This window comes from Nyctibius grandis, chromosome 8 (assembly GCF_013368605.1).
Source record: "Nyctibius grandis isolate bNycGra1 chromosome 8, bNycGra1.pri, whole genome shotgun sequence".
NCBI classification, from domain to species: Eukaryota; Metazoa; Chordata; class Aves; order Nyctibiiformes; family Nyctibiidae; genus Nyctibius; species Nyctibius grandis.
Window position 1 is genome coordinate 5,068,952 of NC_090665.1, and position 27,984 is coordinate 5,096,935.

At 43.3% G+C, this 27,984-nt stretch overlaps 2 protein-coding genes and 1 non-coding gene across 4 annotated transcripts; 2 read left to right on the top strand and 1 right to left on the bottom strand.

Annotated features, from left to right (window-relative positions):
• The first annotated feature begins 733 nt into the window (after positions 1 to 733).
• TRNAV-AAC (transfer RNA valine (anticodon AAC)) lies at positions 734 to 806 on the top strand. The gene has a single exon. It is a non-coding gene; the product is annotated as a tRNA-Val (tRNA).
• A 584-nt stretch (positions 807 to 1,390) lies between these two features.
• On the top strand, positions 1,391 to 14,016 carry MYNN (myoneurin). Of its 2 annotated transcripts, none has more exons than XM_068406239.1 (8): positions 1,391 to 1,421; positions 2,123 to 2,421; positions 4,321 to 5,123; positions 6,479 to 6,638; positions 7,338 to 7,516; positions 7,793 to 7,876; positions 8,308 to 8,394; positions 10,140 to 14,016. In XM_068406239.1, the coding sequence occupies exons 2-8, from the start codon at positions 2,156 to 2,158 to the stop codon at positions 10,406 to 10,408; spliced, it is 1,848 nt and encodes a 615-aa protein (XP_068262340.1). In that variant the 5' UTR covers positions 1,391 to 1,421; positions 2,123 to 2,155; the 3' UTR covers positions 10,409 to 14,016. The 2 variants fall into 2 exon arrangements, with proteins under 2 accessions (XP_068262340.1, XP_068262341.1); XM_068406240.1 differs by lacking the exon at positions 1,391 to 1,421 and adding an exon at positions 1,967 to 2,043.
• Positions 14,017 to 15,488: 1,472 nt separating this feature from the next.
• Positions 15,489 to 27,947, bottom strand: LRRC34 (leucine rich repeat containing 34). The gene is made up of 12 exons (XM_068406875.1): positions 27,871 to 27,947; positions 26,784 to 26,902; positions 25,753 to 25,877; positions 25,536 to 25,600; positions 24,679 to 24,762; positions 22,926 to 23,054; positions 21,078 to 21,173; positions 19,938 to 20,092; positions 19,691 to 19,846; positions 18,108 to 18,234; positions 17,622 to 17,821; positions 15,489 to 15,543 (listed from the first exon to the last, which is right to left on the bottom strand). The coding sequence occupies exons 1-12, from the start codon at positions 27,880 to 27,882 to the stop codon at positions 15,489 to 15,491; spliced, it is 1,323 nt and encodes a 440-aa protein (XP_068262976.1). The 5' UTR covers positions 27,883 to 27,947.
• Positions 27,948 to 27,984: the final 37 nt, after the last annotated feature.

Below are 27,984 nucleotides of genomic sequence, written 5' to 3' on the forward strand. Positions count from 1 at the left end.
GCTTGCCTGCACGTTCTCGCTGCTGCTTCGTTACGGCCCTGCCCCGCCAGGCTAGCAGGGCCAAATGACTCCCTCTCTCCTCTTTGGCTGGGGCCGTCTCAGTCTGGTTTGGGATAAACACTTGCTGGAACTGCTCTGCTTTGTCCCCGCAGGAGCTGCAGTGCTTCACATCTCTCCTTGGCAGCCCTGCCTGGTTTGTCCTGCTCATCCCACCTGCGTTTGTGGGTGCCAGCAGGCAAAGGTCTCTGTCGTACCCTGCTCCTCTCCTTTCCCTGGGCTTTTCAGCTCCTTTTGTTGGTATCTTTCTCCTTGGCAGTGCTTCATTCCCCACAAAGCGAGCTCCCAGCCTCTGTCACCACAGCAGGAGGTAATTTGGCAGCAACGGTGCTTCAGACTGACACTTTGGGTGAAATATTAACCGCGGGTGTGGCTTTTAACGTACAGCTGTGTTGAAAATCAATTAGAGTGTTGTAGGGGAGAGCGAGATCGTCAAGTTCCTCGTTCACACCAACGCTGTTATTCCCGGTGTGTGCGGAGAAGGGGCGGCAGGTGACACCCCTGGAGCACCCCGCAGCCGGGGGTGTCCTGCTGCCTCTGCGGGGGGGAGCGGAGGCCCCAACACCCCCGGGGAGCTGCGGGCCCGGTGCTCGGGGCAGGACAGGCACTCAGACACCGCCGGGGGCGCGGGGCCGAACGCCATTACTGCGGCCTCCGCACCCACTGGCGCAAGCGGGTTTCCGTAGTGTAGTGGTTATCACGTTCGCCTAACACGCGAAAGGTCCCCGGTTCGAAACCGGGCGGAAACACCGGCCGCGTTGGATTTTTTGCTCCTCACACATTAGATCTTCGTTGGCGCCCTCGCCCGGATCTCCACCGGGCGGCACAGCAGCACCAGCGCATCCCCAAACCTTTAAAAACACCGTTACCGTCGTTCTTTTTAATCGGAAGCACCGGCAAGGCGAGAGCCCTCAGCGCTGCTGCGTTACCGAGTACATTAAACCCGTGTCATTTACCGGTGCAGGGCGAGGAGCAGCGTTAGGTCACCCCCCTCCGCCCCGGTTTTCGGGTCCCGCAGCGCAGCCACCGCGTCCCGCCGGCTCCTCTCCGCCGGGCGCGACTACACCTCCCGGCACGCACAGCTCCGCGCCACGCTAACGGCGGGCCCCGCCGCGGCGCGCTGCATGATGGGAGCTGTAGTCCGCCCCCCCCGAGCTACCCGGGAAGGCGCTGGCGGCCCGGCCCTGCCCGCTCCCCTCAGCGGGACGAGCCGTGGCCCCGCCGCCGTTGCCCGCTCTGCCGCCGGTGCCCCCGCTGCCCCCGGCCGCCCCCGGGAGCGGGGCACCGGAAGTCACATCCCGGAAGCGGCGCCATCAGAACATGGCGGCCTGAGGCGAAGGCGCTGCTTCCCTTCCCCTCCGCAGGTGCGTGGGGCGCCGCCGCCGCCCTCCTGCCGGCCCGGGGGCGGCCGCAGCGGCCCGCGGGCAGCGCTCGGTCAGCCCTGCCCGGCCGCGGGGGACACGGGGGTGGCGGGGCCGGGCCCCTGCGAGGGCCGCGGCGGGGGAGGGCGCTGGGGGCTCCGTCCCGTCCCGCGGCGAGGCCGAGCCGGGGGACACGGCTGCTGTGGCCCGCCGGCACCTCGTTTGCTCCCTTGGCGCCGAGGCAGCCCTTCGCCCTGGGCCTCGGTGACCGCTCGGGACTCCCCGCACCCGAGGTCTGCTCGTCCGCGGCCCCTGGGGCGGGGAGCGGGGCCGTGCCCCGGGGAGCGGCTGCCCCCGCCGTCAGCGCCGTTCGGTGCAAGCCCGGGGTGGCTCGTTTCTGCACGGTGCTCCTCGGAGGCCGGTGTTGACGTGACAGCTCGTCAGCGTAGGCGAGCTGATCCTCTGAGCTGTGTGGGGGAACATACGCATCTGTGCCCTGTCCCTCTCGTTCTGTCTCTGAAATGAGCAGCTCCCCACGTTAAGGCGGCTCCGCGCATCTCGCTGTACCTCGTACGAAAGCGCTGCTACACGAACTGTCCTGCAGGATTCAAACGCCGAGTCTTTTGTAATCATTAATCTTACTCTCTTAGAGGGGAAAACAAAGTTAAATCTTGCGTGTAAATCCATTTTTTTTGCTTTCCCAGATCAGAACAAAGAGGCTGCCGCTCGTTACCAAAATGCAGTATTCCCACCACTGTGAGCACCTTTTAGAGAGACTGAACAAGCAGCGAGAAGCCGGATTTCTTTGTGACTGCACCGTTGTTATCGGTGAATTCCAGTTCAAAGCACACAGAAACGTGCTCGCTTCTTTCAGCGAGTACTTCGGTGCGTTGTACAGAGACACGTCTGACAATAACGTTGTTTTGGATCAGAGTCAAGTGAAAGCTGATGGATTCCAAAAACTCCTGGAATTTATTTATACGGGAAACTTAAACCTTGACAGGTAACATATGCTAAAGAAAATCGGGAAATAAACTTTGTGTTAAGGCAGTACCGGGTTTTGTGTTCTTTGTAGTAAGTTCTGGAGGAACAAATAGCTGCAGATATGACACATATTAACAAGTCGAAGATCATCTTTTTGTATGTTTTAAAATACCACATGGTGTGTGAGTGCCAAAACAAAGGCATGCTGGCTGATGCTTCACTGATTTGATAGTTTCACTCTCCGAGTCTTTGTGTCTGGACGGGAAGGGATTAACAATCTGTTGTGATTACTGGGAGAGGGAAGGATGAGTGTATTCTTTCTGAAGGTGTAGAAGTCCATTTTTGCAGAGAACACACAGAAACCGTATATACAGTAGAGACTAAAGTCTGAGGCATGGATGAGGATAGGCACAATTTAAAAAAAATAAATTTGTTAGAATTTGCATGATCTGTTACTTAAAATCTTACATTACAGTGTCCAAAAGGAGTCACAGAAAAAGTGTTTCCCCCCTTACTGTGTTGATTTCATGCCCATTGTGTCACTTCACGTACAGTGAGGATTCTTTGCAGTGCTTTTCTCTCAGGGAAAGAAAGAGATTATCCCTCATGAGGGAAGTGTGACTACTGAGGAGTATGTAGGCCAGGGTTTTAACTCCTTTCTAAATGTCTGGCGTCAAATGCATTTTAAAAAAGCATAGTTGCTATTGATGTGTGAAAACTCATGCTCGATAATTTAAGTATGCAGGTGCGGGGTGGTGTTTTTTTAAATTAGCTACAAGCATTATCAGCAATAGAGCCACGTGCACAGCTGTGTGGTGAAGTTAGTGACTGGTGCTCTGCAAATTCCATGTGAGCAGACGTATGCAGCGTTCTTGATGTCTGTCTGGGACCGCAGCAGGAGGGTTTCTGGATTCATTCTGAGGAGTTGAGATCTCTGAAGGAAGAGGAAGGTGAGAGTACCGCTCTCATGCAGGGAGAGCTGTTTGACTAGGGATGATGCCTGCAGGTCTGCCCGTGGGTGCTGCATCCCGCTGGGTGACTGCTGCAGCAGTTCTGTGGTGAGTGAGTGAGTGATGCCGGCAGGGTGTCCTTTGAACTCAGTGCTGGTATAATACAGGGTATTAAACCAGTTGTGTTCACGTACAGAGGGTAATTGTGGCTAGTTACTTCTTGTTTAATTACATTTACTGCATAATAGATTGTTAGAATGATGTTGTTTACCATCAATCTCTCTTTAAGGTGCTGTAAATCCCTAAATGCATTGGTGGTACATGTTGCCACCTTTTCCAGATCAATTTTTTCTAAACCAGCAAGGCCTGTGCGGCAGGAACTGAAAAGCAGAGCGTGGTAGTTTAAATGAAGGCTTCCTTGGCATTAATGTTCTCTGTGTGCAGCTGATACAGAATCGAGACTGTTTGCAAATCGTTTTATAAAACAAGATTAGTACCTGCCTCACCGCAGTGCTGAGGTGAAAGCACCATTAGCGAATGACTTAAGGCTTTTGGCAGAAGGATTACGGAATGGTACTTTGTGCATTTTATTCTCCAGTGTTTTATCCCTTTGTGCTGTGATTTCTGAGCTTTTTGGACCAATGACCCCATGTCTAGCCTCACGACCTTGCAACTGGACTTTTAACTTAAAATTCTACAAAAGGCATGTACCTGAAAATACAATTCTCAGTTCTGTGGATCTGCAGACCCCACTAGACTGGGCCATCGGTTTGGGAGTAATTGCCATCCTAGTGTCTGGCGGCACTACAGCACGAAGAGATGAGATCTTGCTGTCTGTGTTCTCAAAGTTAACATTTTCTGACAGTGTAACTTGTCTGTAGCTCTGCTGTCTGTATTTGATACAGTTGGTACAGAACAAGTGTTTGCTTTGTCCAGAATATTGTCACCCAAGTCTTGTTTTCTTGCAGCTGGAATGTTAAAGAAATTCACCAGGCCGCCGACTATCTCAAAGTAGAAGAAGTGGTCACTAAATGCAAAATCAAGATGGAAGACTTTGCTTTTATTGCTAATCCCTCTTCTATGGAGACATCTAGTATCACTGGGAACGTTGAAATGAATCAGCAGGCTTGCCTTCTGACTCTCCGAGATTACAATAACCGGGAGAAAGCAGACGCTGCTTCTGCAGAGTTGGTTCAACCACAGGCAAAGAAAGCAGCTTTGGAAAAGAAATCTCCTCAAACCAAAAAGCGAAAGAAGAACTTCAGCTCCCCCAAAAGCATACAGAGTAAATCCGTACAGTATCAGAATGATGTGACTGAGAACACATCCATTGAAATGTTTTTAGATGCAAATAAGCTGGCCACGCAGATCACGGAACAGGCTGCCCAAGGCAGTGATAACTCTGACCTACAGCTGGCATCTGTGGTGGAAAGCGAAACGCTGGCAGCGCAGGATATCCTAGTGCAGACTATTGCAGCAAAACAGAAACGGGGAAAGCCTCAGCCAAGCTGTGCGCTGAAGGAGCACTGCATGTCTAACATAGGCAGTGAAAAGAACACTTACCAGCTGGAGAGTTCGGGAGAGGAACTTGACCAGAAGTACTCCAAAGCTAAGCCGGTGTGCAACACCTGTGGGAAAGTCTTCTCAGAAGCCAGTAGCCTCCGTCGACACATGAGAATACACAAAGGAGTGAAACCGTACGTGTGTCAGCTGTGTGGGAAGGCATTCACCCAGTGCAATCAGTTGAAAACACATGTAAGAACTCACACAGGTAAGCGGCTGGCCTGGTCTTCATGGACTGGGGAGACCTGTAGTCACAGCCTGTGAATACAGCACTGAAAACATCTTTGCATTCTGACTTCTTCCTCTAGGACTTTTGTCTGCTGCTAGTAGGCATGCAGGGCTAGTACCTGTATCCTGGTAGTGTGAAATGTTTCATCATTTTTCAGTACAAAATCATAGTTTCTACTTTAAATAGCTAGAGAGGACTTTGTTAGTCTGAGCATCTTGATTTCTGGGAAGACTCAGAAGAGCTGGCTGCCCTTTAGCTCTGTAGAGTGATGGAGTGCCAAAAACTATTGCCAGTAGAGAGTGAAAAGCTCACTGTACTTGATACCAGAACTTCTCTTGCTTTTTTTTCAATATATGTTTGACAACAAAAGTGGGAAAGAATGCAGTCTTGTGACAAGTAGGTAACTTCTGCCATAGAGTTTTCAAAAAATGTAGGGGAGGTGGCTGAATTACTACAGTGTTTGGGATTTTATTTGGTAAAATGTGCAGCTGACACGTGTGATGGTGTTAGGATCTCTGCATTCAATAACGTTAGTAGAAGCTTGCATTATGTCAAGAGCTACTGGACAAAGCATCAAAGAGAAATCAATAATAAACGTTTTAAGACAATGTGTCTGACTTAAAAAGATTATGAAGAGCAAATTGCTGGAATTTCTGCGTGAGTAGGTAGGGAATTTCATGGTGTTGGTTGCTAGATGGCAGGTTAGATGTCTTATACTTTTATTTTTGAAGTTTTTATGTACACAATATACTTAAGAATTGTTGAGTTCTTGGTTTGCTTGTGCACTGCCATAGAAATGCAGAGATGGGCTCTTTTATACTGTCACCTAAGACTGCGGAGCTGCACGATTCATTACATGAGCCTATTGACCGCTAAGAGAACGTGAATAATCAGAGGAGTACCTGTAGCATTCTACAGCAGACGCTAACGAGGAATTAGTGAGCACTAGACTGTACGTTGGAGACCTGTTGCTGTTTGACAGGCAAGAAAAAGCAGATTATTTACTGGTTGTTGATCTTGAATATTCAGAATCACGAATTGACATAACCAGCAAAAAGGCTGAAAATGTAGTAGTAGCATTCTTGAAATAAGGTGAGGAAAGCGGCACTATTAAAAATACTATTACCTTTTTTCCCCAGAAGGTAATGTGTTAAAAAATAGTCTGTTATTGGCTGCGTTCCTGGCATGTTCCCCTTCAGTGGACTGATTACAGGATGTTCCAAGATGTTATTTGTAAGAAGTATTAGGACAGACACCTGAGCTTCGGTCAGGTGATGGGTGGGAAAGCTTTCTTACGTGAGTGCAGAGAGCACAAGGGTTTTGTTTTTCACTAGGGGAGAAGCCATACAAGTGTGAACTGTGCGACAAAGGCTTTGCTCAGAAGTGCCAGTTAGTGTTCCACAGCCGGATGCATCACGGAGAAGAGAAGCCGTACAAGTGTGATGTCTGCAATCTGCAGTTCGCAACCTCGAGCAATCTGAAGATTCACGCCAGGTACGCAAAAGTGAGATCCTGCAAAGGCTTATCCATGTGGTTATGTAAACAGAATAAGGTACTCCAGCGTAAGCAAGGGTTACATATCCATGTAATTTGGTCATTTCTCCTCCTTTTCTCTTGGGCCTTCTCTCACATTGCACAACAGAATGATTCCATCTGTGTACTTGCTCATTAGGGAAGCGATTTGAGATTTATGAATGTTACAGCCTATGCACTGGTATCCTCATGGCAATGAGGGGGGGGTTGTTTTAAACTGCTCGTAGCACCAAAGAGGAGAGAGTTCCTTGATGGGAAGTGAAACAGAACAGTTCTCACTGTTCACTGCTATCCTCATGGGGCTTTTCGCATTTTTTGGCAGGAGCAAGAATTATGTTCCCTTGTTAGGAATCATCATTTTATCTTCCCATACACTACAATGCAAAACGTGCCGAGTTCTCATGGTGCACGACCTGTAGGTCAGTTCAGCTGCCATTGAAATCACGGATGCGCTGATGCCTGGAGTCAACAAACAGCGCTTTTCGCTCCGTGAGAAACTGCCAACTCAAAACCAAACTCACAGTTGTTATGTTTTTTTTAGTTCAGAAAACATCAGCACAAGGAACTCTGGGGATAAAGGACTAATGGAGGACAGTTACTTAGTTGTGGGTGCTGTTACCTTTCTGCCAGGAGATCGCTCATGTCTGTGTTGGTTCGCAGGAAGCACAGTGGCGAGAAGCCCTACGTGTGTGACCGGTGCGGTCAGCGGTTTGCTCAGGCCAGCACACTCACCTACCACGTGCGTCGCCACACGGGGGAGAAACCTTACGTGTGCGACAGTTGTGGGAAGGCCTTTGCTGTCTCGAGTTCTCTCATCACCCATTCCCGAAAACACACAGGTAAGCGGAGATGGAGCACTGGGATACCAGAGCAGGCTGGCAAGGGAGGACTGGCTGCCTGCAGAGGGGTTGGAGATAGGTGATGACCAGGAAATCTGTAGATTGGGAGTTTCCTCTGGAGTTGTCTTCCAGCTCCATTCTCATGTTCTTCCCCTTTGACTCCTGTTTAGGGAGCTCTCTCTCCCATCGGACATTACCTCTGTTTCATTTTGATTTGTTCTTTATGTGTATCCTGGTTTATATATTGAAATAACAAACTCCTTGTGTTTCCTTTAGGAGAGAAGCCATATATCTGTGGCATTTGTGAAAAGAGTTTTATTTCCTCTGGAGAGCTCAATAAACATTTTCGGTCCCATACAGGTCAGTTTCCAGACAGGCTGCTTCCTGCACTATAAATAATATTGTACCTTTACCCTTTTGCCTTTAAAATGCACCATATTGTGCTGTACTTGAAAGTAGCGGAGTTCCTTAATTTATGTATCTCTGTGTTAACGTAGTTTCAAGAAAATATTTGTGAAATTTTTTTTAATTGCCTTTTTCAGACTAGTATCTGTGTAACAGCGTAGGTGTTGATGTATGATCACGGCTTTACTTCTAATGTTAGGATTTTTTTGCTTTGTTTTAATCTATTCTTCTGGAAACAATTTTATTGTGAATACAGACACAGCCAAAATAACAGAGTTACAAAGTTGTATTTTAAAATACGACATGGAAATCCATTATCCTACATCTCTAACTGTGTTTTCTTTCAATTTCAAGATTGTTCTAACTGCGGAACCAATTTTTTTCAGGTGAAAGACCATTTATCTGTGAAATGTGTGGAAATTCTTACACCGATATAAAAAATCTTAAGAAGCACAAAACGAAAGTTCACACAGGTGAGTTCCTCGTGCAAGGAAAGGTTAAGAACCTACATCAACTGTTTTGTCTTCAGTGCTGAATAACATTTTTTTTTTTGCTCATCCAGGCCTAAAATTAGAAAATAAAAGGGTTTTGGATAGTAACTCTCTTTAGAGCCAAAAGCATACGCTTTAGAGGTAGCTAGACCTTTTAAAGCATGAAGTACGTGCTTTAAAGTAGATTCAAGACAAATTTTCAAGCATTTGCGTTGCTCTAGCAAACACATGTTGAGCAACATACAAGTGGATTGCTGCTGACAAGATTTCTGTACGTGAATATTTACTTTCTCGTCCTAGTAACTTGTGAGAGCTTCCCACGTGAAGGCATAGTCTGAATTGCAGGAATTTTTTTACCTCTTCTGAATATGTCAAAGGAGTGTGCCTTTACGAGGGTAGTAACTGAGGTGAACAAGGCATACTGGTCACAAGAATTACTTTACATCCTGAAGGCACAAATATTTTTAATGTAACAGTGAAAGATTTTTTTATATATACAGTCAATGTTAATCCAAGTCTGAGCTGGATTAGCAAACACGCGAGATCAGACAGCTGGCAAAATGTTCCCAGCTGCAAGTACTGCTCTAAAAAGACACTTCAAATACATTCAGTTCCTATTTTAGATACCAGATTTTGATTAGGAAGAAATTTGACATCTATTACTTGTCTATGGTACAAAGCACAGAGGTGTTCAGATAGCCAGCCTCTCTCAACACTGGCTCCATACACCTCATTATCTGTCCATCCTTAAGTGTATTAACCATAATTCCTCTGCCTCTGTCATATGGCAAAAGGAATAATAGGTGTCTGTGTACGTCTGGATTGGGAGGGAGAGGATGAGAAAACAAGTGATACGCAGAGGAAGCTTTGAATGCCAAAAGCTTGAGAAGCCCATTTAGGAAGGCCCCAGTGCAGCAGGAAGGCAGTGTGAGGAAGGGTGAGGTGAGAGCAGTGGTGAGTGTGGAAAGGGCCTGACAGAGCCTGAGGGTGTGAGCTGGGAGAGCTGCCAGGGCAGGTCAGCTCTCATGGAGAGACAGAAGGCAGACAGGAGTGCTTCACCTCAAATAACAGGCTTTGGAGCACGCTTTGATAGAGGAAGTGTCAAATATCCGATATGGCTTAATCAGAAAGCCGTTCAAGAGCAGTGGCAGGCTGCATTTAAACAGGAAGGCAGTGAAGAATCCATTAACAGTGATTTCAATTAAGAATAGAAAATAATTTCTTACCTGACGGGATGAAAACTGTAATGTGTCTAGCAGGGATGGAATTAACGAATGTTTCCTTCCAAAGAAGTTTATGGATACACGCGGTATTGTACATTGCTGTCTCAGTTAAAAGAGGATGCTTGGATGTGGCTGCGGTTCATAGATTTTCTGGGGTGGAAAGTCTCAAGGAAACCATAATTACATTTTCTCCAAAGCTGTTTTGTTCACTGTGATGTTAAGGATCTGTTATATTCTGTACCATGGCAAGTAGAGATCAAGTTGGAATGCATCACCTGTCTAGTTGTCATGCTGCAAGCAGCAGAGGATGGGATTCTCAGTGCTTACATTGTATTTACGGCTCATTCTGGCTTCGCGGTACGTTGAAACCACTGATAGCCCAGCTGCCCGGGAAGCCTGTGACACACCAGGTGTTTGTTTGGACAGTCATTTGAAAGGGAATTTGCAGAATTTGCGCAGGAGCTTTTGGTCATTTCTTTCTTTTTTTTTTTTTCCCCCCGCCAGGGTCTGAAACTCCCCCTGATTCTAATGCACTTGATAATTCTTTCAATGAACAAGAATCCATTCAGAGTCAGAAAAGCCCTTTATCGGAGTCCATAGATGTGAAACCCTCTGAGATGTCTTTAGCACTTCCTCTTCCCATTGGGACTGAAGACCATCAGATGCTGCTTCCCGTGACGGGCAGTCAGTCTCCTTCATCAGAAACATTACTGAGATCTGCTGTGACTGGATATTCAGAACCTCAGTTCATTTTCTTGCAGCAGTTATACTGACCGTGCGGTACGAAGCCATCCGGGTCATTTGGCAGTGAGCATGCATACCTTGGGTAAGATGACCACAATCAAGCAAGCAGTCACATTTTGGGAAATGGACTTGTTCTCTTTTTTTCCTCTGTGTAAAAACACTTGTGAGGCGTTTCTATTGTTCAGTGCTGTCTTTTGTTTTTTGTTGAATTGTGCTAATCTACAATCAAATTTCTATTTGCAATTAACACTGATTTCCAGGAGACGAGTCCTTTCCAGCAACACCCGCCTTAAGAATTCTGTGTTAAATATGTTAATGTGTTTTGGAGATCTCCCATGTTCCTGCTGATCTGATGCGTCACAGTGTCATTTGAGAGCAGACATTTTAAGCCATATTTGATAGTTTAAGAATATTAACCCAGAGGTGGAAGGGGAAAATCATAATTTGAATGTACGAACAAGCTTGTACTCCTGCGTTCCAAGGTTATAAAATGGTACATGATGGAAGGTAGGCCAGTGCTCTGGTGAGGTGTTTGCAAAGAATTCCTGCTGTCTGCCAGGAGTAGCCATCTTCAGTTGAGGTCTGACCAGAGGGAAAGAAAGTTTTGTGTATGTTTTCCTGACAAGGCAAGTAAAGCAGGGTTATTTTTTTTCTGTAGCGTGGTAAGTCAGAGAGTTCCAATGGCATAGATATTACTGGGTATTCTTTCCAACAAAGATTGCAAAAATTCTTTCCATTCTTTTTTTTTTTTTTTTAAGTGAATCCAGCATTGTTGTATCTTGTCCCAGATTTATTTTTCACATCCCTAAAATGCCCTGGTTTTGGCACAAATGGCTACATTTGCTCAAAAGGAGACCTGGAACATGCATGTTGTAGACGAGACGAAAAGATGCATTGACTTAATTGAGAGGCATGAATCATAGCTTCATAATCCTTTTTTTACAGTAGTGCTTCTTCTTGTGCTAGACACTAGGTACAAAAGAGGAAATAAATCCTGCCCTTCACTGTGAAAATAGTAAGTGAACGCTACATGAGGGGGCATGAAGGCAGACTACAACAGAGCAGACTGATACTCTTCCAGGCAAGGTTTTGTTAGAGTATGCCTGATCTGTTTTAATTGAAGTATTTAGGTATTGCTTTACCTCTCATGTCACTTGTCCACAGTAACTGCACAAAACTGGTATCTAGCAAGACTCCTGTAAAGGTATCTTTTATTACTAGCAATGTAAATTTTTAAAAAGCAACATTTTTAGTGTCTTGGTAGGGTCATTAGTTAACGACTAGTTGACAACAGGAGTGCTTTTATACTCCGTTTTGCCAGTTTATGTTAATGGCACAATGTAAGCATTATGTAAGTAATCATCAAATAGGAAGGAAACAGTCCTAATACTGTACCAACAATGCATTTAAAGAGATTTGTTGGTTATTTACTTGGTGCTAGCATTTTATTTCCACTGATGCCTTGTGTCCAGACACCGGTAAATAGAAGAGCATAGGAGATACCTCTTAACTGATTCTGTTCTACCTGGAGTAATAATTAATCTGCACCTTAATTAAAACAGACTTGTGAAAAATTTCTTGGAGGATTTCATTTAAATATTCTGCAAATAGTCCCTTGACTCCCGAGCATGACTATAGATTTTTTTTCCTCCCTCTTCTTGTACTTGTAAAGTAATAGACCTTTTGCTTCTTTGTGTTGATCATTTTAGAATGTGGCATGTTTAAAACTCTGCTTCTTGACCACATTTTATGCTTTAAGATATGGCCAATTTGCTGGTAAAGTCTACCACGGACAGCAAGGAGTGCAGCCATGTTCATGGGGAACATTCTGAATGCAGGCGCCTCTGACTCTGTCCGCTGAAGCAAATTGTTGCCATATCTGCCTGTCCTTTATTTGCTTTGCCTGTCGGTACTACAACATTTGTGACCAGCTGATGTCCTTCATCATGCTGGCAAAGGACAATGGATGAAGTTCTCTGTTTGGGTTTTTTTTTCTGTTTGTTTGGCGTTTCTGCCTTTCCTCCCCCCTTTTCTTTTTTAGCTTCTGTTATTACTGTAGCACCTGAAGGATTCCTTAGCCTTGCCATTTAAGACTGAAGAACCACAAAGACTGGGATCTTGACTCTGTGTAAAAAAGCAAACTCTGTGTAGCTTGTCCTAAGGTTCCTCTTTACTTTCTCTCTCTGAAAATAGAGCAGAAGGCTTGGGATAGACATAGGCTTAGGTGTGAATACTGAAAAAGAACAATACCGCAGAATTGATAAATTTCATATTTAGACAGCTTGGGAAGATAAACTAATGCTATGCTGCTGTTATCTGAGCAAAAGCAGTTGAAGACTAACATATCCAGGATAAACCACCACAGGAGAGAACTAGCTCTGGAAAAAAAAAAAAAAATAAAAAATCACATTCCTACATAGAAAATGCATTCCATAACAATGTTTGTTTGGACTGTTTTTATATTTCTAAAATTATAGCTTATTATGTATTCTTAGATTTCAGACTTTTTTAAAAAATACAGTGCTTAGATTTATACAGGATTTGTTTAGATACTTATAACAGTAACACTTGCTTTGTTAGTCATTTAGTTTTCTTTATAGACAAGATAATCATAATTTTTTACAAGACAACAATTTTAACCTTTCTTAATGGAATACACAGGCTTGTAATTTTGTCTTGGAGCAATAATTTAGTGACCTGCACTCTAGAGTCCCCATCTGAGAGTCTTGATTTTTATCCTCATCTTTCGTGAAGGTATCTCAGCTGCTGAGGTATGATCTCTATGAACTGTATTCATTTACTAGAATATAGATTTTAAATATATATATATATATTAAAAAAAAAATTGTAGGTGTGTTCAGACTGGGTGCTGTAGGACCTGGAGAAGCAGGTCTGTACTGTACCTCTTGTCAGTAGATGCATGGAAATCAGCTGCACATCCAATTTCTAGGCTTAAGGATTCTGAGTTCATTTTGGAGGTACAAGGTTTATAACAGTATTGATAATTTCTGTAAGGGATTAATGTGGGAAAGCATGGAATCTTTTTAGGCAGACTCCTTCTTGAGACCTACCTGCAAAATGAAAGAAGGAATTTTAACAATTCCATTAACAGTAATTTAGAGAAAACAACATGATTTGTCACACCGTTGTTCCAGTACCATTTCAGTCAATTTTGCACTGAAGTCGGTGCAGGTTTTGCCTGAGTAGGTTATTCTGCATCCAGAAATTTCTGAATTGGCTGTTCAGAAATACTTATGTGAGAGTAGCACCTTGTACGACACTTATGTCCGAAGGTGTGCCTAAATGTGGGCACAAAGCACGACAACTTTTCTGAAATCATGTGTTTCAAAAAACCTTTTACGTATGGACAAGTCCCATGTTAAGGATTTCAGGGCTGTGATCTTGGAGAGGCTATCAATAAGCCTTGCAGAATTAAGTTCAGATAAGGACTAATAACTGATTTTTTGGTTAAATTATTTTTAAAGTATCTTTCATGTATATACAATTTTTCCTCTGTTATTTGTATATAGCTCAACTCTCAATTTTATAATCCCCTGGGAAGGGAGGGAGTTGTACATATTTAGCCTGAAGTGTTTTATGTTAGACTTTAATAAACTTGTTTTGTAATTTTCCCTCACCTTGTGTCTCCTGTTTATAACTGCAAGGGGTAGCAACAAAAGAAGGAGGGAAGCAGTCTAACATAACCACCCTAAGCACCCTGTCAGCAGGACGCACGGTAGCCCTTGGCACAGAGTACTAACACAGCAAGGATTACTACATTTTCTTCTCGGCAGTCAACACACTCTGTTTTTATCACAGAAGATATTTTGAGTCTGTTCAAACTAAACAAAACCTTTATTCTAAATACAATCTAGTATAATGAATCTTAGGTTCATTTTTTTCCACTTGTTTTGAGGTGTTTGGGGTAGGGTTTCAGTGGGGGGGTTGTTTGGGGCTTTTGTTGTTTTCCTACAGAGTGCTTTGAAGATGTACTTTCTATGCTGAAGTAGCTATTCAGGGTATTTCTTTATCAGAATTTGTATCTTAACTTATTTTTACTAGATTGTTTAAATTTACAGAAGGTGATATGGTGGCTAGAGCACACAGTAGGACTTCGGGACCTGCGTTGTTCCACTGGCCTGCTGGATCAGTCATTTTCCTTCCCTTCCCTTTAAAGTGGGGAAAAAATGCTGCCTTTCAGCAAGATACTGTGAGTTCTGGAAGCTGAAACAATGGTTTACAGAGCAGGGTTATGCTTGCTTTTGGTACTAGAATAACTTACTCAGAAGAACATGGCAAAAAATTCTAGCCTATGTAAATTCACTCATTTCAAAGAACACAAGATACATCTTCTAAGAATTTCAAGGTTTGGTTTTCAGAGAAAGGAAAGCAATAAATGTCTCTGGCATAGGCCTCTTTAAGCAATACAGGTTTTTGCACAAGTAATTATTTTAGTTTGCAGGAAGCTGTTTATACAAAATTCAGTAGGATTACTCTGATATGCCTTTAGTAAGAAAGGGCTGCAGAGTAAACGATAACACATGAGCTGGTTTTATGGATATTGTCAATAATGCAGAGTGCTCTTGTGGGCCGAGCATCTTGCTGTTAAACAAGGGTTCAGACAGAGTACAAATATTTCAAAAACATACGTTAGCAATTTTGAAAGTAGACGCCATTTATCCTGTTACATTTTGTGTGTGATATTGTTGCCATCTTACCACATCTACTAAAAATAAAATACTGCTGTTGATAGAGTTGGAACTGACTTGGTAGATTTGGTTCCCTGTTACCACAGCAGATTAACGAATGTCATTCGTACAAGTAAATTAAGACTTAATTTGGGCAATGAAATTAGCCTGAACTTCATATACAGGACAAAGGAAAGAAAGATATATGGAAAAAATATACCTCCATCTTAATCTTGTAGCAGTCTTTCTGGCAAGAAATTCTATAATCAGTCTCAGTAGTGAGAGTGCTCTCTTTAGACTATCGGAGTATAACCTGCAATGCTTGAAAGAAGCGCTTAACACTCAGAAAAATACCAACTTTGATAACAAAGCTTATCTAATTTTTTACAAACTTACGAATTTCACAGAATGCAAATTCTTCTCAAACAATCCCATTCAATGTATCCTCAACTTCTGTTCTCATTGCTCTGTTCTTCCTGTTCAGCAATAGTTAAAATACAAGCTCCTCTCTAGAATAAGGGTTCTTACAGTGCGACTTTGTGCGTAACAAGATGAGTACGGGTTAAGATGTCCCTGTGCAGGCCACAAGGATAATTCATTTCTGGTCCCCTGCTCTGCCCTCACCTTTTGGGCGTCACGTCTGTTAAGCTGTTGTGTGGAGAGAACACGGGAATTCCTGGTCTGGAGGGTGAAGAAAACTTGATTAGGTCTTAAATGCTGTCTCTAGCAGGCAGGAAGGTTGAGGGGGCAGAGAGAGACCTCCAGGTCAACTTGTGTGTAGTTGAACAAACATACCTGCTCTGTGGGCTTACCTCTAGGTCCTCTTATCCTCTTATGATGTTAAGTGCTTTTTGGACCAACAGAGCCTGACTAATTGGGGATGGGGGGTGTAGAAAAAAAAAAAACACAACACTTAACAACAGCTATCAGTACCACTTTGGTGATTTCATCTTGGCAAAGGGTATCCATACATCTCCCTGTTTCTGCACTACCACTGTGATAATACAGAATCAGAACATCACTGCTTCTTAGGTATTATTGTTGAAATCATTTTCTTAGCTTTTTCCCCTCATATTTCAGTCTCCTAGATCTCTTGCCTGCATGCACATACATTCAAGGATTGTTCTGTTTCTTAGTCTATACTAATTTTTAACAGGCACATTTAGATGTGCACAAGATTGCACTAGTGAAAGCCTTTGAGCAAACCTCTGCTGTCCTATTTGGTGACTTTTTCTATTTAGGAGCATAGATCTAGTCACTTCTACAGGTATGAGCAGAGTGGGTGTACAAAGGAAACAAGCTGAGTGATTCCTGAACTTCTAAGAAGTCTGTATCCAATCCATTAAACAATTTTTAACTGCCATTGTATGCCTATGTTGTCTTATTCAAGTGTAGGAGTTGCCACATGGCTATAATGATATAAATCTTTTTAAACAGTCTTCAAGAGACAGGAAGAAATAATGAAACCAAGTTTGGTGTTTTTCATTTGTAGTACAAGAAACAAGTACATGCTGCAAGTTAATCAAAATACCATTTATATACCAGTAAACTAGGTTCACTAGCTTTAAAGTTCCAGCACTGAAGTGGCTTAACGCTTAAGTTAATTTAACTTGGTTTGAAAAAAAAAAAAGTCACTCTTGGATAAAGATCAAAAGCATGCCAGGAGTGAGTCTATAGAGCACAGCAGCAACAAATGGAAACCTCTCCTAGCTTCAACAGGAACCTTGTTCTACAGCATATCTGATCTGCTGTCAAGCAAAGCTGCTGCCCAGGGGCAGCCCTGGGTGTCAGTTTGATCTGCCCAGCTGTACTCCAGCCTGCAGAGACGCGATATCATTACCTGTGGGTTCTCCCTGCTACGTGGAAACCTGACTGCAGAGCCCACAGCCCAGGAAGGGCAACACCACCTCTTCCTCTGCAGCTGCTGTGTGGAAGAGGACGCTGATCACAATACTGTATCCATAGGCTCTGCTGCTGCTCGGAACCAGCCCCTGCATCTTTTTTAAATAAGAAGCACTTGATAACAGTCCTGATCTGAGAAGGTCTCCTAAATAGAGCGGAGTAGTTCAGCTGCAAGGAGTTCAGTTCAATTCAATTCATGCATCTACACTGCTGCAGTCTAAACTCTTCACATGCCTCTAGTCCCCATTACTGCTAAGAACACCTATGTCACTCTTAGTGCTCTATGCCGTGGTGAAAATGTTTTCCTCTGAGCATGTTATTACACTACATTTATCTATCACCTGGCAACTCTGGAACTACAGCCTAATTGTGGTAAGGTGATTTTGGTGTGCAATAGAAACGACTGCAGCAAAATTAATACATTTTCATATTAGGCTTTTAATAGCTTGGGCATTTTTAGCAACAAATTTTAAGGTCACTGGTTCGATATTTTCTCTCTAATGCGGCTTCAAGTGTTTTTATATTCCTTCTAGACTAAAGACCCTGAAGAAATAACATGCAGCCAGTTTGATACTGATATAATCTATTTTACTAGAAACAAGATAAGAAAACTTCAAGCATATGGAGTGCATCAAGCTGCTGCCTCACTCACAAGTATTCTGAAACGGCTGTGATTGCCAGACTGGCATTAGCGTCTTTGTTCATCACCTCCCCACAACTTGGTGTCCAGTAGTAATGCTTCTGAAGGCCATGGGAGAGCTCTGCAAGGTGAACATGCCCATCCACTTCATATGGTTCCACATCTGTACAATTAGGTTTCAGGCGGCCCGTCCGAATTAATTCTGAAAATGCCTGAAATGAATAAGAGCAAGAATCTGACATATAATATTCCATTTAGACTGCAGTGAAGGCTCTAGAAGATAACACACAATAGGTGAGTACTTGCTCATTTCATTGTGCTGATGTCCACTGAGCTTCATTACAGCACCACCATATTATAACTATTTAAAAAAAAAAGAGGTATCTTGAGGTATCTTGTTGACGAATTGCCATAGTCTTCCCAGTGACTGTAAAAACAAATCAGAAACGAACAAACAAAACACAACCCCCTTAGAAGAGTTCAGAAGCAAACACTTACCATACAGGTGGCTTCATCAATTTTGTTTCCCCAGATGTAAATATAGGAAAGTTCCATGTTTGTTTTCATTGCATCTGAAAGAGCTACAAGTCCTTTGCCACTTAGATTGTTGCTTACTACTGACAACCTAATAAACAGAGAAAATAGTCACAGAAATGTGTGCCAAACCATGGAATTCCTGTCTCTTAGTTAAAACTACGACTTTAACTATGATTTATTCTTATTTTATATTCTATCATTATACATTATTATAAATCATATATGTATATTGAAATTTATATTTGTTATTAATAATGTAATTATTTATTTGTATCAAGTCCAGTCCTACTATAAAATCTTTTTCAGGTTGCTAAAGGCAGTTTGGACTATGGACTTGTACTATTTCTCAAGGCATTTCCATGCCTTGTGCAGCCAGGCTGTTCAGTGTCTAGTTCTTCAGTGTCAGTGACTCACTGCACGGTGGCCAGGTCTCATCTCTCTTCTGCTTTGAAGCCCAAGCCTTGGCATTTATCCAGGCTAAGCTTTGATCTTTGTGGAGTGGCAGTTATTTTTATATTAGTGAACCTGGAAGGCTTTCAGAGGCACCTAGCAGCCGCCACCTCCTCAGCCTGCTACTTAAAACTAACAACGGCTTCAGGTAACACCTTTGATCAGCTTTTACATCCTGCTGGTTCACGGTTTAATGCACGCTACAAAATACACCCTGATGGAGAAATTACAGCTCTTCTGAGTTCACCCAGAAGCTAACTTAAACAGAGGATTTTCTTAAGTGTTGAAGATCAGAATCAACAAATTTAGTGCCTTATCCCTGCATGGAAACTGATTCTCTTAAAATTCTGAAGATGTACAGCTCTTAGTTTGTTTTCACTTGTGCACCACAGGGACCTACTCCCTAAAGATGAAAAAAGAACTAATAAGATCTAATTGCCTTCCCCCCTCCTTAGGATGACTCTAAAACTGTGAATCACATGCAAGATGAACCACTACAAAACTGATCTAAGCATCAACCCCAAAACACCCTGAAATAGAAGAACAAGCTTATGTCAGGCCACACAGCAAGGGCTGCAAGATGAAAAAAAAAGGAAGTACAAGGAAAAGGGGATAAAATATAGGCCTGGTAGTGTGGGAAAGTAAACATGAGGCATTAGCACATGGGACTGAATGGCATGCCTTGGCCTAGTGTTTTACTCCTTTAGTTCACATGAAGCTACAGGGCACTTCATTCGGTTACCAAACACAGGCCTCCTGTGCTGTCTGAAATGCATTAGCATGTCCTGCCTGGTCTCCAGCTGCAGGGCTCCTGTGGCTCACCTGCCAGTGCCCTAGGATGTCTCACATGTCTTGGGGCATCTCACATGGCAGCAGATGCCTATGCAAAGGAATCCCACCCAATCTGTCACTCACGCTTTTTTCCTGAGAAGGAAAAATGGACCAAAGAGTTTGGAACTTCCTGACTTTTCTATTTTGATCAGTAACATCAAAGCACACAATTTTGATGTCAGTTCAGGCACTGCAAAGTCCGAGCTTCTTATACTGTGAGTTGTTACACCTGCACTCTCCAGGGAAGTTATGTAAATACTCACGCCCGAAGAGTCCTGTTGTACAAAGCCAAGGCTTCACTCAGGTAGATGGCTCCATCATCTTCTATTCGGTTTGCATTAAGATCTAGGATTTCCAGGGTTTGGTTCCGTTTTAGTAGTTCTCCCAAAAATTTTACACCATCACGGCTTATTTTATTACTGAAAGAAAGATGCACACATTTTTTTTTAAAAGGGTGCGAAGAAAATGAGTGTCTAACGTTAGTGAGGGCTATGTCACGTCATAACTTACCAGCTAAGATCAAGGTATCTCAGGCTGGAGTTCTCATACAGTGCCTCGCACAGTCGCTCTACACCAAAGTTTTTAATTTCGTGCTTGCACAAATGTAGTTCCACAAGAGAAGAGTTGTTCTTCAACATCAGAGCTATGTGAACTGTGGTCTCTTCCTAAAAACATACACTGTTTTACTAGGCTGTACTTTAGGATAAGATATGGTCTTGCTTCAGTAAAAGGGAGATGCACAACTAACAGCAAGATTTGGTAGTCAGTAGTGTCCTATTTTGTATATTGTATTAAAAATAGCCAGGAAACAATATACTATGATAACGCTGAAAATAAAAACAATGAAAAATACCAGAAAGATCTTTGCAGATTTACAGTACTTTATGCATCCCTCCATAAAGGGATTTCAGCAGGACCAGTGATGCACAGAAGCTGCATGCCTGCAAGCAAAAGCCCCCCAGCTCTGTGTGCCCATACACTCCCAGTGGCCTGTGGTGCTGCCCCCAGCAAACACTGCCTTGCAGATTCTCTTTTCAGTGCTCTATTGTTTTGGAGGGTTTGTGTCTTTGTTTTGGCTAACAAATGCATCACAGGTTTTACATTGATGAGGTTCATTCGCTTGTTAAATTCATGCTTCAAGTTCACATAGTCAAACAACACAACCACACGGCCCAGTGAATATGGCATATTGTTGAAGTGTGCCTTTTTTCTTTAGGCTGTGGCTCTGGCAACTGCCCATGTATCGCACTGCTCAGATAAACAGCAGCCTTTTGTTCTTCCCCTTATTTCCTGCTAAACAGCATTTCTCCCTCAGTTTGCTGAACGAGGCATGAAACTCTCCATGCTGTTAACAGCAGAAGGAATACTGGGTTCTCCAATACCAAGTCCTCTCCGTTAGCCCATTATTTGACAAATGCATATGTACCAAGAAAGAAATTTTTAAAAAATTAACCTTCTAATTAAACAGGGGCAACCTGCGACTGCACAAAACTTGGTGCAGAAAGAGAAAAAGAATATTTCTGCAACCATTCACCTCACTGCATAAGGAAATCCAGAGCTGTGCAGTTCAGCTGTCTATAAATACATCGGTACTGACTTGACTTATGTTTCTCTCTTTGACTGAGCTGACGCTACAGTTTGCTTACATACCTCTTGGCTGTAGAGTAAAGGACGATTTAGGTTTATTGCTTTGACTGATTTGTTCCGAGTCAGTGCTGTTGCTATTTCTATTAGACACTGCGTACCCTGGAAATGAAAATAAATAAACTGTTACGGAAACCTGTCTGACTTATAGATCAAGCTACCAAATTACCACAACTTCTTAGAATTGACTGTCAGAAGATCAAAAACATCACATGGGCTCAGATTGGAAATACTATTATTTCTGTCTCCATGTACTCTGGAGAGATGCAAGTGCACTAGGCAAGTGCTTACAGACACGTAAGGTATTTTCTGATAATACCAATGCCAACTCCCTATGGAATAATAGAGCGGAATTAGACTAAGAAGTACAAATGACAAGGAAATTGGACAACTCTGAAAATTACACAGCAAGAATCATGCATCTCAAAGATACTTGTCCATTTAATTGATCCTGTATTTTGGTTTTGCTGATTTATGAATTAAAATCAGCTTGTGTGTTCCCTAAGGTCTTTGGTAAAAGTCTTAGGTAACATTTATCCACTAGATAAATTCATACTAAATGTGAATTAATGTGGTACAGAGTAGTGAGAGTCTAGAATACAGGCCAGTTCAGATTTTTGTATTTCCTTCTCATTTGCTCACTAATTTATATTTATGTTATTTTCCAAATAGGCTGGTCTACACCCAAAGCTATTTCATTTCAAATCAGTTTTCTACCAACTCCCTACCAAGCGTGAACATATTAAGCTTTTAAATAAATCTTACACTGGCTACACTTCCCTTGTTTATGTTTTTATAACACCCTTCACAGTTTCTGAGAAGTATTCCCTCTTCTGATTTAGGAACAAATCCTGTAATTCCAGGAAGCAAATATAATAAAATTTTCATCTGACCCCAGCCCTCTTCCTGCCTCCAGGTGACAGTCATAACTGTTACGTTGCAGTCAAACTTACTCCTTCTGCCCAACACACCATTATCTCCTGAAGAGACGAGCGCACCCTTAACAGGAAGGCTGAGAGTGGCCCATCTTAATTTCACTTCTATCTCCATTAGAGAATTCTCCTGGAGGGCAAATAGAGGAACAAATTCTTCCAGGGAGGGAGAAGAACCACTTCCACCTTCCAGCCCCTCTGATGTGATCACAGAAGGACACACTATCAGCCACGTGCTGGGACCTTGCACCAGGAGGAGGTTCACAGCTCCAGTTGCTACCTCCTGCTGTACCCCACAGGTTTCTAAAAGCCATCCGCAGGCTTTTACTGGCTAGAGCGGGAAGGACCCTGCTTGGGTGCTTTGGCCCATTTCTGCCCTCCCGACTTTCCCTGTGCACTGTGTAAGAAGTCTAGGAGGTAGTAAGTTATCTAAGATCAAATTGTGTGCTTTTCTACCCAATTCAGCACTCTTGTGCCTATGTCCTTTATGGATCGAGCTCTGATAGGAGCAGCAGGGCTATGGGACTGGGTGACTTGCAGGCCTTATAGCACTGCACACTTTAGAAGGAAAAGAACCTCCAAGGAATAAGAAGTCTTTTCTTCAACATGAATTACGCAGGATTTAGACAGCATAACAAAAATGAACAGCAGAAACAAACCTTGGAAAATGTGAAAGTCAAGCACCTCAATTCCCAGGGACACAGTGGCTCTAATATATCATCAGTTATGACTTCACAGGTGTTTTATGCAACATGTCTTTCCAAGTATGCATTGTAATATTATATATTGTGTTACCTCCAGCCATCACAAATTGTAAAATCAGTGACAACAGATGGCATTTTTCCCTAATTAAGCACTGCAGGACTTTGTAATAGCCTTGAAAGACTTATGTCTTTGCTGATAATTTTACTGGGTTACTCACCATATCACAGTCTCCAAGATCCAGCTTCTCTAAGGTTGAATTAATTTGTAGCATTGAAGCAAAGAACATTCCACCTTTGTTTCCTATTTTGTTTCCAGTCATTCTCAAATATACAAGAGTTTCATTAGTCTAGACAAAATAGTAATTTTAAAAAAATCAAGTCCTTTTAAATGGCATGAAAAACAACACTGTCCTTTTTCCTGTGAATCCTGCTGGTTGTCACACAAAGACAAAACATCCCTCCAGAAGAATTGTGTCTAAGTGATAACACTGACTAAGCAGCTGGCTCAGGCTCCCCTCAGTGGAATTAAATGCATGAGAGTCTGGAAGCAACACTCAAGTATTTGAAAACTTTTGTTTCTCCCAAGTTCACAAATCTCACACTCATGAAAATAATCCAGGCAGATATTTCTGCCTAAATTGGCAGCTGAAATGCAAATTATATCAAAACTGATTGAAATCTAGTAAGCGTATTTTAAACAACAACGTAATTTGCTTTATTTTTCACAGTCTTTTAAATCACATGACCAGTCAAAGCTCAGTGAAGCCGGTCGCCTTCTGTATGACTGCTTGGTGCAGAGTCAAACCAGTGTGTAAGTCTTTGCTGGACTGGAGAATTCACTGGCAATATAAAGTTCTGATCAGAGGTCTAGAAAAGTCAGCATCTTTCCCCACCCTCCACAGAATTTCAATGGATATGAAATATCTATTCACTGTTAAAGCCCTAAATGCAATGGAGATTAGTTTTGTATTTTTAACTCCTCAGTACCACCATAATCACTCATTACCAGAGATTATGATTGATTAAGTGATTACAAAACAAGTAGTTCTGTGAGCAGCAGAACTAATGAAGCCTGGTTTCGTACGGCTTTTATGTCTTCCACATGTCCCCTGTGCCCCTTCCCCCGCTGCGGTACCTCCCTGCAGCATCTCCTTCCTTCTCCCTCCCTCCATAACACACTCCCTTGCCCCCCAGATCCCCTCTTGCCTGGCCCAGCAGCGGGAGCCCACAGAAGCCAAGGGGCTGCCTGGCTGGTCAGGTTCCTGCCACCCACCTGCTCAGCAAACCCAGCAAACGCTGCCGGGGGGCTGCACAAATAGCTTTGGGGGTTGCTTGCAAGCCCAGTGTTGTACAATCTACTGTACACCCGTAGCGTTTTGGAGGCCTGTCAAACTGAGTTGAAATCAGTTCAGAGTTCAAAGACTATGAAGGAGGAAGAAAGGGCTCACGTGAGTCTCATTTCACAAACACAACAAATCTTAAACACGAGCCTCATTTCCTCGGGAAACCACATTAAAAATAACAAACTTGTTTTTATGCTGCTGCTGTAAGGCAAAGTTTTGAAAACATGTCTTGAGACATCTTGAATCAAGACAAATATTGACATCAAGGTACAGGCAAATTTAATACTTCTTTTTTTAAAAAAAAAAAAAGGAAAACCTGATAGCGTTATATATCCCATAGCACAGCATTTTTCACACAGGAAAAGCCAGCTGTGATAGTTGTGATAATTAAGTGTTCATTATCACAGAAAGTGCAGCACAGTGCAACTTTCTCTTGTGTGAAATCTGATTTCTGAAGTCTGCCTTGGGAAAACAAGCAATCCCTGTGACACAGCAAAATGCTGAATGGACTGAAGACAGAGGGCCCTTTCAGCCAGCTCTGATGTTGGCAGGACAGCTAGTACTGTTCATCAAAAGCAAAAGTATCAAACTAGATGCCATTGTCTAAATCTCCCAGACAAATACTCACATGGAGTGCTGTTGCTATCAGCTCTGCTCCACTTGTGCTAATATCATTAAACATCAGGTTAAGGTACCGCAGAGTGGAGTTTTCCTTAGGAACAAACAAAGCAGAAAGCAGTGAGAGCTTTTTCCAGAGCACGCCTGCATTTTTCAAAAAGGAGATATGTCATACACGTACTTAAAACCTCTGTCCTTCGCTGCATTTCAGGCAGCCCCTGGTTTAGAATGAAAGAATGCCAAAGTACGTCAGACGACGAGGGAAAGGCACAGAAACACGTAGCGTGCAGATCCTCAGGGGGCTTACAGAAACCACCTAGGAACGCGTGTGCTCATCGTGACCAAACAAGGCAGGTGGTCAAGCTCAGATGCAGACCTTCGGGTATTTTGTAAACTTAATGGTACTCCCTGAGCTCCAGGAACACAGGCACTGGGTGGCAACTCACCATTTTTCATCTGTATTCCAGTGCTTACAATGACAAAAAGGCAGCATTAAAGTTTCCTATGTTTAGACCTACAAAAAGGCTAACAGAGAGGATAAAGTATCTAAAACAAAGGCGCTGGCACGCTTGACAGTACCATTACCTCCTTTGTTGAATTGAACTGTAAGGCTAAAAGCCCCACAATTTATTCCACTGTTCTTTCTTCATGACACCCTAGCCAAACGTCAAAAGCATTTTTACCAAAAATTAAAAATCTCCCCAAAGAATTCAATCTGAGATTCTAGTGGGATGGATTTGGATGAGAAAGTCAAAATTAATGGCATTTTGCCAAACCAATGATTTCTTGTCTCCAATTTACCACAGATAAATATTATCATAGCCAAATAAATTACAAGCTGCTGAATGATAAACATCATTTTGGCACCTGGAGGAATGTTGCCATGTGCTTTGCTCCAGCATCAGTCAATACATTACACCTAAGATCCAAACCTGAAAAAGATGAAGAATGTGACAGATGCGTTATCTACAGTTAGCTGATCCCTAAACAAAAAGAAATAAAGATGAATTAAGGCTGAAATCAAGACTGCTTATGTTTCCTTATATTAGCACAGCAATGCCATACATACATGAAAAAAGCTTACCTGTGACAAATACAGTGTTGCGTAAGACAGAGGCAAGGACCTGAAGATCTTCATCTGTAACTCTCTGCACAGGCACTAGATGATTATTTCCAGCTATTTTTAACGTGATGCCTTTTGTCCATGTGCTGTAACATAAAAATGTAAGCACATGGAGAAAAGTAAAATGATACAGAAAAATGAATTCTCTCTCCAGATAAGAAGTGTATCCATGCTTGCCCTCATTGATGTGTTTGCATGCAGTTAGCTGCTGCCCCTACCTTTGGTAACACCATCAACAGACGATGTTATTCAAGCTCTGCCTCAGCACTGTCCTTTTCAATATTCTGAAGACACTGCACAGCTGCAAGACCACACTTAGCACACATGCACAGAAAGCAGGAAGAAGCAAGATGAGGGGAAGGCAGATGGAAATAAAAACTATCCTGGAGGTTACCTCATCACGTCCTTTTTACTTGTTCCCTTTCCTTTATTTACTCTATCCCGCCCTCAGGACCAAAACCTGACACAAACCAGTTCACTACACTGTATTTTCTCAGTTTTTCTCTCCAAAGGACAAGTAACTTTGACCCCAGGAGCATCCATAAGAGGAAGCCCTACCTAACCACATAACGAGCAAGAATTTGGGTGTTTAATACCTTGGCAGGATTCAGAGACAGTTCGGGGAAGCATTACCAGCTGGAAGCTAACTGGATGCAGCTGAGGCTTTTTAAACAGGAGCGAGACAAAAGGAAGGGAGTTAAGATGACGAGACACTGGGCTTGGCTTCTTTAAGGGACACAAAGGCACCATCCTGTACATTTTTCACTTTTTGTGATTTCACTGCTTGTAAAGCTGCCCAGAAAGGATATATAGCTACAAACTTCTGCCAAGATGATGTCAAGATGAGTCAAACCAGAACTTCAGCAGTAAATGCTAAATAAGATTTGTGTTCAAGCCTGAAACTGCATGAACTTTCTCATTGTTCAATTCCTTGTCCTGCTATCTTGTTTAAGGCTTTCAGAAGCATCTGCAACACACTGTTATTTCCTTACATTTTATCATTTTCATCGGCTTCTTGAAGCACACGAGCAATGAAGGGGTTTTCAGGTTGGCCCAAGTTTTGGCAGGCCCGCACATAGTCCTGGTGAAGATCTGGACAAGCTGACATGACCTGATGGAAAAAAAACCCAAAGTGTTACTGCATGGTTACGGCATCTTAGCAACATCACCATGGACCCAAGCGCTGTTGTGCTGGGCTCTGTATAACAATGAAAATGGGCTTGGTCTGAAAAGGGTTACAACTCTTGGCATGCAACACAAGAATAACAGAGAGATACAGACAGACAGGGAAAGCTTGAGGAAAAAATGTGGACTTGTGGATGTGTTTCTGATCCACCATCACATAGGATCTGAGCTAACAGAGACTTAATATTCATACAGGCAGGACCTTTTTCCCTGTAAAGCAGCTGGGCCTCCCACCTCCACAAGCCTACCTGAGCGATCAATGCCTGCACCCTCTCCCCACGCCACGGACAAGCTCTGCCCCGCGGCTGAGCCAGGCTGCTCTGAGGTTAGTAATGTTTGGCAATGGAGCCCGTTTCCAAGGAGGGCATCCCGGGCCCGCCATCAAGAGTGATTGGGTGAAGGCAGCCAGGCCCAGCCCAGGGCCCTGGCAGGAGGCCCCACCGCCGCCCCACCCTGTGGGGTCCTGGGCCCTCCCCACTGCGCAGGCCTGGCCGCATCTGTGTGCCCAGCCTCTGCGGGGAGGGGAGCTTCGGCAGCTCACCCCCAGAGTACTTAGTGGTCTGCCCACAATCCAAGGAGCCTTTGCAAAACTTTCCATGGTTACACAGATTAGCAGTTACTTCAAAGGTGCCTGTGCTGGTCCTTTCCACCAAATAAATCCTTCTATGGACTTCACTACTGCCCTTGTACGCAGGAGGGAGTGGGCTGGGATCTCATGCTCTCCTGTCCCACAGCATGTAGGACTTGCTCCCAAGTACTGAACTCAAAGCCAATAAAAAAGAAAATACCCTTGTACAACATCTGAATTAAACTGGGAAGCCCAGCATGGACCTCTCCCCATGGTAGTTGCTCAGTTCTTCTTCCTTGTCCTAGTGACACCTGGAAACCACTCACCTCTGGAAACATGACATCCTCCTGGTGCAGTTATGGCCGCAGAGAAAAGGGTGCCAGGTGGGAGGGGACTGACAGCTGCTTCTCGACCTCCTCTTTCTCTCTTACCATTCCTTA

What these genes read in the sequence shown, in the direction of transcription:
- MYNN (XM_068406239.1), top strand. Translation starts at nt 2,156, where the DNA reads ATGCAGTATTCCCACCACTGTGAGCACCTTTTAGAGAGACTGAACAAG. An exon ending in ACATGTAAGAACTCACACAG is followed by an intron (nt 5,124 to 6,478) that starts GTAAGCGGCTGG and finishes GTTTTTCACTAG; the next exon opens with GGGAGAAGCCATACAAGTGT. An exon ending in CAAAACGAAAGTTCACACAG is followed by an intron (nt 8,395 to 10,139) that starts GTGAGTTCCTCG and finishes TCCCCCCGCCAG; the next exon opens with GGTCTGAAACTCCCCCTGAT.
- LRRC34 (XM_068406875.1), bottom strand. An exon ending in AGATACCTTGATCTTAGCTG is followed by an intron (nt 19,847 to 19,937) that starts GTAAGTTATGAC and finishes TCTTTCTTTCAG; the next exon opens with TAATAAAATAAGCCGTGATG. An exon ending in TACAACAGGACTCTTCGGGC is followed by an intron (nt 18,235 to 19,690) that starts GTGAGTATTTAC and finishes TCTGTTTATTAG; the next exon opens with GTTGTCAGTAGTAAGCAACA.